This window comes from Hipposideros armiger, unplaced genomic scaffold (assembly GCF_001890085.2).
Source record: "Hipposideros armiger isolate ML-2016 unplaced genomic scaffold, ASM189008v1 scaffold_1413, whole genome shotgun sequence".
Classification (NCBI taxonomy): Eukaryota; Metazoa; Chordata; class Mammalia; order Chiroptera; family Hipposideridae; genus Hipposideros; species Hipposideros armiger.
In genome coordinates, this window is record NW_017732763.1 from 74,400 (window position 1) to 84,276 (window position 9,877).

General features: G+C 57.5%; 1 protein-coding gene across 3 annotated transcripts; it reads left to right on the top strand.

Moving 5' to 3' along the window:
- The first annotated feature begins 6 nt into the window (after nt 1–6).
- SLC5A2 (solute carrier family 5 member 2) lies at nt 7–9,829 on the top strand. Of its 3 annotated transcripts, XM_019633805.1 has the most exons (14): nt 7–4,044; nt 4,568–4,639; nt 4,714–4,818; nt 5,681–5,845; nt 6,155–6,260; nt 6,500–6,580; nt 6,726–6,955; nt 7,211–7,346; nt 7,531–7,638; nt 7,788–7,938; nt 8,061–8,229; nt 8,302–8,517; nt 9,195–9,324; nt 9,397–9,829. In XM_019633805.1, exons 1-14 carry the CDS (start codon nt 3,919–3,921, stop codon nt 9,621–9,623), a joined length of 2,022 nt encoding a protein of 673 aa, XP_019489350.1. In that variant the 5' UTR covers nt 7–3,918; the 3' UTR covers nt 9,624–9,829. The 3 variants fall into 3 exon arrangements, with proteins under 3 accessions (XP_019489350.1, XP_019489349.1, XP_019489352.1); XM_019633804.1 differs by having other exon boundaries at nt 7,187–7,346; nt 8,061–8,517; XM_019633807.1 differs by lacking the exon at nt 8,061–8,229 and having other exon boundaries at nt 7,187–7,346; nt 8,382–8,517.
- Nucleotides 9,830–9,877: the final 48 nt, after the last annotated feature.

A 9,877-nucleotide genomic window follows, 5' to 3' on the forward strand; every position in this document is an offset into this window, starting at 1 on the left:
GGAATGCTTCGCGCCCTTCTCGGCAGGCAGCTTTTTCGAGCACGAGGGCCGCCCGCTGTGCGAGAACCATTTCCACGCGCGACGCGGTTCCCTGTGCGCCACTTGTGGTCTCCCGGTGACCGGCCGTTGCGTGTCGGCGCTGGGCCGCTGCTTCCACCCGAACCACTTCACCTGCACCTTCTGCCTACGCCCGCTCACCAAGGGCTCCTTCCAGGAGCGCGCTGGGAAGCCCTACTGCCAGCCCTGCTTCCTCAAGCTCTTCGGCTGACTGCCTCTGGGTTCGCCCCGCCGGGAGACCGCGGCCCCAAAGACCCCGCCCTTACCCCAAACGCTGAGCTCTCCACACCTCGAGGCCTTGCTCTTTGAGCGTGGGGCTCCCCTCAGCCCCGCCCTGTGAGGCCCGCTGGGGAGACTCGCCTAAGGTACCCTAGTCTCTGTTCTCCGAGGGCAAGTTCAGAAAAGGTCCAGCCAATCCCAAAGCCACATGCCCCCAGAGTGGGCCGTACTCTGACGTGCGGGAGTCCTTCACTTTGCAGGAGGGCCCTTGCAGTTTCAACTGACTTAGAGGCCAGGCCAAGACGTTCCTCTCCCCGGTCCCTCAATGCTCTGTGCACTTTTTTCTACCTACATAAATACACAGTCCACATCACATTGGTGCTGAGTCTGCACTGGAGAGCTTTGCGGCGACACCCCGTCCTTTGTACTGTTGCTTTCCGCAGCCAGTTCTAAGCCACAGCCCTGTGGCTGGAGGGGGGCCTCTAGCCTCAGCCTTGCAGCCTTCACATATCAGATGAGCCCTGACAGCTGGAAAGGGCGGCAACCATAGCAGGATTGTACAGATAGTGGCAGAGCCAGGACAGGAGCTCAAGCTGGGCCCCATAGAACCTTCAGGCCCCCATCCCCCTTTATTAGCTCTGTATTCTTGAAATAAGTACTGAATCCGTTCCCTTCCCAATTCCCCACACCCCTGCCATTTTGTCTGGTTTCCAGATTTTTTCCTCCCCCTGTAAGACCTTCAGAGATGGGACATTATCTAGAAATGCCAACCTATGCCCACCCTTTGGATCTGGGCACTAAGGCAGAGATCCCTTTTACCAGTAATGGCTCATACATCTCTAGGCAGAGGGTGACACTTGGTGTGGTCAAAGCAGTGACTGAGGGAGGCACTGGGGGCTGGAGGAGCCCAACTGGGAGTCAAGGAACACTTCCTGGAGCAGGTGACACCTGAGCTAGACCCAGAAGAAAAGGCTGGGGCCAGAGGGTTTCAGGTGTGGAGCTCAGGCTCTATCTGAATCTCCAAGCCCTGCGGGCCATTCTGAGGCCCACAACCTTCACCTTGGACCCTGCAGTTCCCTAGGGAGGGGGCACGGACTCCTGGGTCCAAATTATAGGGGCCTTTGAGGATAGAAACGATGGATCCTCAGAGCCCCTTTCATCTTGAGGAGGAACAAGAAGCCAAGCAGAGCATGTGTGGGCAAGAAACAGGTGAGGTGTCGTCATAGGTCCTTCCCTGTCTGAGGCTCCTTTCCCTGGGTCTGCCCAGGCCCCCTGCTCGTCCCCTCCCACAGACATTCCCTGGGCAACGCAGTCCACGCCCTGGCTTGTAACCACTTCCCTGTCTTGATGCCCCGACTGGCCATCTCCAGTCCCAATTCATTCATTCCCCAGGTGTTTATTGAACACTCAGTGTGCCAGGTGCTGGGCAGACCACAGGGGACCAAGCAGATATGCTCCTTGCCCTTGTGGAGCTGAAGTCTAGTAGGGGAGACAGATGACAAGTATACAGGTGACAAGTGTGATGAAGTAATGGGACTTCCCTGACAACCTAGGTAGAGTTGGCTGGTCCTCCTCTTTTCCACCCACAGCCCCGCCTTACTCCACAGCACTTTTAACTGTTGTAAATATAATACATGTTTATCTGTTGCTTGTTAATGTCTGTTTCTGAGACTGGAATGCAAGCTCCTGACAGCTTATTTGTCAGATGACATGTTTGTCAGATAACATTGTCTCTCTAGGGTCTAGAATGACATCCAGCATGTGGTAAAGGCTCAATAAATATTTGTTAATGAAGGAAGGAATGAGGAAGAAAAGAAGGCACGAAGGTGAGAAGGAAAAAAATAGAGAACTAAGAGAAGTTGGGGAAGGGGTTACCTTACCAGATAGTTGGAGAAGGGCACTGTGCAAATGTAATGTCTAAGAGAAAGAGCCAACCAGGCAAAGAGCCGGAGGAGAACATTCCAGACAGAGGAAACAGCAAGTGCAGAGGCCAGGAGGTAAGGAGAGTCTGGCATGTTGGAAGAAAGGAGAGAAGGTTGTATGGCTGCATTCGAGTGAGCAAGAGGGGGGGCAGCAGATGAAGGCAGAGAGGAAGAGGATGTTACCGGCCACTGTGAGGGCACACAGATTATATTATAAGAGCCTATAAGCCCACTATGTCCTCTGATACTGGATTCCTCTTAGGCACCTCATTTAGTCCCTGAAGCAGACACTGTGGGTGCCCTGCCCATATCTGCTTGGCCCACCATATACATCATCAGGGAAGTCCTATGTAGGCAGTGCCCAGACACCCAGCCTCCCCAGCTGCTTCCTGAGCTGTCTGAGGGTGCTCCTCTTGGGGGAAAGGAGTGTGCCCCTGTACCCAGCAGGCCTGAAGTGGGTGGGGAGGTGTAACCTCCAATCAGTTAGACACAGTAACTGGTGAATAAACACAGCAGGCTCCTGGCCCCATGGGGGTCAGTTCTGAGGTGTGCTCTCTACAGTCTCAGAGGGTCCCCATTTGGATTGGGTTCCAGCCATTCACAGTGGTAACTTGTCAGTTGGTGCACACTTTATTGGTTTTTCCCTTTTCTTTGTCTCACTTCCCCACTCCTTCACTGTCTTTACTGAGATCACCTCCCCATTAAAGTCCTTGTACTCCAATTCTCATTGTAGGGTCTACTCTGGAAGGGACCCAAAATAAGGCACTCCTTCAACATAACTCATTATATTCCCCTAAAATATTGTTCTCTCTTTCCCATCTTAGGCATGAACCCAACTGCCATAGTCAGACATCCAATTCTGGTCAATTCTACAAGAAAGACAGAGGCATAGCTATGCATCAACCTCTCCCTTCTTGAATTCAGGGATAAATCAGACCATTTTCTGCTCTGGGGAAATTTCTAACTTGTTGGAGAGAAGGCCTGGTCCCTGTAAAGGACCATACAATGTTCTCAGAACTATATCAGAAAAGTCAGAGAAGTCTTTCCTGAAGGAGTGACATGGGCTGGGCACTGAAGGGTGAGCAGAAGTTGACCATTTGGGAGGCAGGGAGGCTCTTATACAGAAGGCACAACTCACGAGACAATTTGGGGGTATGAAAATACACAGGCTGAAAAGAGCAAAGGTGCGGGAAGGAAATGGAAGGAAACTCCAGGTTCAGAATGGAGGAGAACGGGAAGGGTGGCAAGAGGTGGGCATGGCAGGCCTTGACCTCCAGTAGGTCAAGGAGTTTCTACTTCCTCCTGAGTGATGAGGAGCTATGGAGGGTTTCTGAGCAGCAGAGCGACAATGTCAGATTGGGGTTTGAAAATGATCCCTCTGGATTGGTCAGAACCAGGCTCAGTCAGGCCCCTAGGTCAAGGCTGAAGGGTAGGCATTTTTAGGGGGTGAAAGAAGTGATTTTGAGCCTGAGGCATTGGGGAAGGGGTAGAGGTTAGGGTCCAGGGAGGAGTGCTCCTGAACTTGAAAGTGCCCACCTCCCCAGGACCAGCCTTCAGCCTCGACGTGACCTGATTCAGCTAAATAAAGCTGAAGGGGCGGAGGGGGGGGGGGACGACCAAGGCCTGGGGAATTTGTCAGCTCACTGCCTCTGAGGTAACCATTAATCCCTCGCCTGGGAGAATCTGGAGATTTGTCCCTTGAGGGGCAGATCTGTACAGAATGGAGGAACACACAGAGGCAGGCTTGGCACCAGGGCTGGGGAGTCAGAGCGTCCTAATTGACAACCCTGCTGACATCCTGGTCATTGCTGCTTATTTCCTGCTGGTCATTGGTGTCGGTTTGTGGGTGAGAAGTTGAGGGGGTGCTGCTGGGGGCCAGGTTTCTGGGGTTTGGGGGGAAATTCTCAGGGAGAACCCAGGTAGCAGTAGGCGCAGGATGCCTGGATCTCTGAGGGAGAAACCGGGATGGGGGACAATCAAGTCTCGACAGCCTCAGGGGGTGCCTGCCAGCACTTGCTGTCATCCCACCTTTGGATTGGGCTGGTATTTTCACCAGGGTCGGCATTCTAAGTGAGGTTTCTGTCCCCCTGTCTACATTATGGCTGATGGAAGCCTACAGGCCTGATCCATGGTCCCTAGGAAAGTCAGGGGGGAATCCAGCCATGCTCAGGCTTGGGTGGCTGGACACCAGGTTGGGGCCTGGGTGGCTCTGGGTTGCTGGAAAGTTTGTGGGGTGGGGTGTGGCCACCAGGGGAGCTGAGCACTGGTTAATCTTCAGCCCAGAACAAGGCTAAGGAATGTGTTCAGGAGGCTAATGCGGTCCAAAGACATGCCCTGACCCTGGGTCTCCCCCAACCCCTGTCCCTCAGTCCATGCGCAGAACCAACAGAGGCACTGTAGGTGGCTACTTCCTGGCTGGACGAAGCATGGTGTGGTGGCCGGTGAGAGAGGCTGGGCCATGGCATGGGAAGGGCTAAGCAAGGCAGCCTGGCTCACCCATCCCTCTGGCCACCAGGTCGGGGCCTCTCTCTTTGCCAGCAACATCGGCAGTGGCCACTTCGTGGGCCTGGCAGGGACTGGCGCTGCAAGTGGCTTGGCTGTGGCTGGATTTGAATGGAACGTGAGGCCTGCTTTTGGCTAATGACACCCACCTCAGTGGGAACCCCTGCAAGGGTCACACTCAGGGGAGGGGAGGGGCGGGGGCTCCAGGCCGAGATGTGAGGCTGGCTGGAGGAAGGACTTCCCAATAGTGGGGTGGGGTTGGGCTTCAAGTGAGGGCCACCGTCTAGGAGGGATGTAGGAAGTGACTGTTTTTAGAGTGGGGATGGGCCCTGCTCCTGATTTGCTGTGCAAATCTGGACCCGCCTCTACCCTCTGTGGCCTTGATTTACTCCTCTCTGAAGTGGGCTTACCAGCCTCAAAGATCGTGAAATGCTTGTTCCTATGCTCTCTCTAGCTGTGGCCTGTGAGGATCTCTGGGCCAAGTTAAAGCCCTTTGCAGAAGTGGAAGTCAACAACGCTTGGGACTGAGGGCTGCCTTGGTGGGCTGGGAGACCAGGCTTTGAGCCCAGGGTTTCCTGGAGGAGGAGGCCTTTGAGCTGAGCCTGGATGGTTTTGGTGGGTGGAGAGGGGAGCAGAAACAGCCCTTCCTGGCATTGGCTGGGGTCAGTGTGAGGGGTCTGTATTTTGTCATGTGCTGAGGGTGGAGGGCTGAAATCATTTGGGAAGGGACTGGCCAAGGGTCATGGCCTGGGAGGGCAAGGGTGGCTCTACGTAAGGTCCAAGGAGGTGTCAAGAACCTGTCCCTTAATGCCCAGGGATATTGTCTGCACTTCTGTCTTCTGGGCCCCAGAGGAGACCCTGACTTTATAGTAGTAGCACGTGCACAAAGAGGTCTCGTACCCTCCAGCAGGAAGGAAGCGTCCACGACAGGATCTCAGACAGGGAGGGAGTCACCCTCAGGTGTTGCACTGTGCCCGCAGGCGCTGTTTGTGGTGCTGCTACTCGGCTGGCTCTTCGCGCCGGTGTACCTGACAGCGGGAGTCATTACGATGCCACAGTACCTGCGCAAGCGCTTCGGCGGCCATCGTATCCGCCTCTACCTGTCTGTGCTCTCGCTTTTTTTGTACATCTTCACCAAGATTTCGGTGCGCACGCGCGGCAGGCTGGACTGGGCCCTGTAAGGGTGGGACCTCCGAGTGGAAGTCTCTAGAAAGCCTTGGAGGGGGCGGGGCCAAGGAGAAGTAGGCGTAAGTTTAGGTTAAAACGGAGGCAGGGCCTGAAAGGCACGGGTTTCTGGGACCCAGGCCACAGTGGGTGAGACCTGGGAAAGCCAGGCCATCGAAAAACGAGGGGACCTTTGAAGTGTGGCCACATAGTGTCGTGGTCTGGGCAGGAAGTGGACCTGGGTCCCTGGCCTTTGGGTCCTGACCTGCGTGCTTGGTCCTTCCTTCAAGGTGGACATGTTCTCCGGGGCGGTCTTCATTCAACAGGCTCTGGGCTGGAACATCTATGCCTCTGTCATCGCGCTGCTGGGCATCACCATGATCTACACGGTGACAGGTGGCCGTGGCAGAGGCTTAGGGAAGGGAGCGGGCTCGGGAGATGTGCGAGGAGCATACCTCAGCTATCCTCTGCTCACCAAGTCCTGCCCCATGGCCGGAGTGCATCAACCTGGAGAATGGGCCATCGTTTTGAAATTTGTTCTCCAGGAAGGGGCACCTTTTTCACATTCGCACAGACGCCATCTGTCCTGGGAGCAGCCTGTCTGGGCTGTCCCCACTGACCCAGGCCCGTTGCAGGAGGGCTGGCAGCGCTGATGTACACTGATACCGTGCAGACCTTCGTCATTCTCGGGGGTGCCTTCATCCTCATGGGTTACGGTATGCCCCAAGGGGGGCGGGCGCGGATGTCGAGGGTCGCAGGGCTTTCATTCTGGGAGCTGGGACATCGCGCGTCTCGGGCATGTGGGTCCTAGGGAGGGTCTTGGTGCAGACGCTGGGTCCCCTGACGGCCTTTCCCGCACAGCTTTCCACGAGGTGGGCGGGTATTCAGGGCTTTTCGACAAATACTTGGGGGCAATGACGTCGCTGACAGTGTCTGAGGATCCGGCTGTGGGCAACATCTCCAGCATCTGCTATCGACCACGGCCTGACTCCTACCATCTGCTCCGGGACCCTGTGACAGGGGACCTGCCATGGCCCGCGCTGCTCCTGGGGCTTACCATCGTCTCAGGCTGGTACTGGTGCAGCGACCAGGTGCGGGGTCAGGGCTTGGGCGTGGAGCGAGGCTGGGTCAGAACCAGAACCGCTGTGCGCGAAGCTGAAATGGGCGGAGCCTGAAACCACCTGGGGCGTGGATATGGTCTGAAGTGGGCGGGACCTGGGCTAGAGTGGAGCCGGGTTGGGGCCAGCAGAGCTAGGCAGGGCCTGAATTATAGCGGCGAGTGAAGCAAGGCCTGAAGGGGAGGTATTCGGGACTGGATGCAGGCAGCTGAACGCCCCTGGTCGCAGGTCATTGTGCAGCGCTGCCTAGCGGGGAAGAACCTGACCCACATCAAGGCGGGCTGCATCCTGTGCGGCTACTTGAAGCTGCTGCCCATGTTCCTCATGGTCATGCCGGGCATGATCAGCCGCATTTTGTACCCGGGTAACGTCTGCACCCCAGCCCCCACTGAGCCCTGTGCCCCACCCAGGTGCCTGCTTCCCGTTTCCGTGACCGTCCTAAGATTTGGGAACCCGGCCACCCAACCCCACCTCCCACCAGGGGGTCCCATCTCGTTTTCGTTCGAATTCCCAGTCCCCCCAGTAGCGTTCTGCCATCTTTCCGGCAGACGAGGTGGCGTGCGTAGTACCGGAGGTGTGTAAGCGCGTGTGCGGCACCGAGGTGGGCTGCTCCAACATCGCCTACCCACGGCTTGTCGTGAAGCTCATGCCCAATGGTGAGGGCGGGCACCCAGGTGGCCGCTTGCCCACAGGCGAGGGGCACATTGTGGAGGCTGCGGCGGCTGGGAGGAGTCACCCATTGCCAAGCTGGCGTCCTCCCAGGAGACCTGGTGGCCCGGGACTCACGGCTCCTATCGGCCTACAGGTCTGCGTGGACTCATGCTGGCGGTCATGCTGGCCGCGCTCATGTCCTCCCTGGCCTCCATCTTTAACAGTAGCAGCACACTTTTCACCATGGACATCTACACGCGCCTGCGTCCCCGCGCAGGCGACCGCGAGCTGCTCCTAGTAGGACGGTGTGGCCTGGGTCCCCCCCCAATCTCCTGACCACCCCATCATCCCGGGGTGGGGGCAGGGAGGACTCAGGATTAGAGGGCGGCGAGTACCGGGGTGCTCTCCTGATGGCCACCCCCTGCAGGCTCTGGGTGGTATTCATCGTGGCCGTGTCTGTGGCCTGGCTGCCCGTGGTACAGGCGGCGCAGGGCGGGCAGCTCTTTGACTACATCCAGTCCGTCTCCAGCTACCTGGCGCCGCCTGTGTCCGCGGTCTTTGTGCTGGCGCTCTTCGTGCCCCGCGTCAATGAGCAGGTGAGCATGAGTACAGGCCTAGCCTGGGGCAGAGCTTGGTCATCGGAGCCGGCTGACGTCCTCTCCCTGCAGGGCGCCTTCTGGGGACTGATCGGGGGCCTGCTGATGGGCCTGGCGCGCCTCATTCCCGAGTTCTCCTTTGGCTCTGGCAGCTGCATCAGGCCGTCTGCGTGCCCCGCCCTCCTCTGTCGTGTGCATTACCTCTACTTCGCCATCGTGCTCTTCACCTGCTCCGGCCTCCTCACCCTGGTGGTTTCCCTGTGCACAGCACCCATCCCGCTCAAGCATGTAAGTGCTGTCTCTGTCCGGGCACCGGCCATGTACCACGTGGCCAGGGCAGCCCTGCACACTGCATTTGCCAGTCTAGTGGAGAGGCCTGAGTCTCTATACTGAGGGCTGGTGAGTGCAGCCTGGGGGTCCAGTTCGAAGATGCATTTGCAAACACAATGTTCTTACTTAGTGACATTTATCTGAGGTGGTTTGGGGGAGGTAGCTTGATGATTATGGGGGAGGTGATTAAAGTCCCCAGAGTCCTTGGCAGGGCCACTGGGACTGAAGACACAGATCTGATTGGTGCCTGAGTGGGACCAGATACTATCTTAAAAGCCCACCAAAGGGTTTAGTCTTGTGCTGCAGGGCAGGTGCCCCAGGGCATGGAGCTTTTGGGGGCAGAATTCCACAGGTGGGGAAGTGGGGGGAAAGGCAACAGGGGAGGACAGTGTGTGAGCAAGACCGCAAGACGAGACCAGAGTATAATTCTGAGTGCAGACAGCTGACATGGGGCAAGTAGGCTGAGTTTTCCAAACCCAGGGAGGAGCTTGGGTTTAGCCCGAGGGTGAAGGGCAGCCATGAAGGTCCCTTACGTGTGCTAACCTGGGCTAGGTGTGGGAAGTGCCATGTGGGCGAGACCTCAGGTTGGGCGAGGAGCACACTGCCTGCTAAGCCCCTACTTCCACCCTCCCCAGCTCCATCGCCTGGTTTACAGTCTCCGGCACAGCAAGGAGGAGCGGGAGGACCTGGATGCTGATGAGCAGGAAGGCCCAACCTCCACACTTGTGCACAACCGGCTCCCTGAGCTGGCAGTGGACATGGAGGGTAAGGCACTGCCTCGGAGGTGGGGGCAAGGGGCCAAATCCCTCTAACTAACTGTAGCCTTGACTTCCCCAGAGCCTGGGTCCCGGGCACCAGGCCTGCTGTGCCAGTGCCTGCTGTGGTTCTGCGGAATGAGCAGCAGCAGGGCGGGCGGGGCCCCCCCGCCCCTCCAGGAGGAGGCAGCTACCACAACCGGGCGGCTAGAGGACATCAGTGAGCACCCGAGCTGGGCCCGTGTGGTCAACATGAACGCCCTGCTCATGATGGCTGTGGCCACATTCCTCTGGGGCTTTTATGCCTGAGGCCAACTGTGGGGGATGCCACGGCCTCCCCAGGCAGGCTCAGCCTCACAGTGCATGGAGGCAGAAGGACAGAGGTCCTGCTCCCCTCCCTGCTTTGCTTCTGCTCAGGACCTGGCCCACCTCCCTGGCAGTTACTTTTCATGAGTCCTTGGTCAACCTGTCCCAGCAGCTCCCCTAAATAAAAATAAAGCTGCCTTTCCACGTCCTGCTGTGGCCCCCATGTCCTCGCATCAGGCTCCTGTTCTGTACCCTGG

Coding starts and splice junctions, on each gene's coding strand:
- SLC5A2 (XM_019633804.1), top strand. CDS start 3,919: ATGGAGGAACACACAGAGGCAGGCTTGGCACCAGGGCTGGGGAGTCAG. Junction 4,640..4,713: donor GAAGCATGGTGTGGTGGCCG/GTGAGAGAGGCT, acceptor TCTGGCCACCAG/GTCGGGGCCTCTCTCTTTGC. Junction 7,939..8,060: donor GAGCTGCTCCTAGTAGGACG/GTGTGGCCTGGG, acceptor CACCCCCTGCAG/GCTCTGGGTGGTATTCATCG.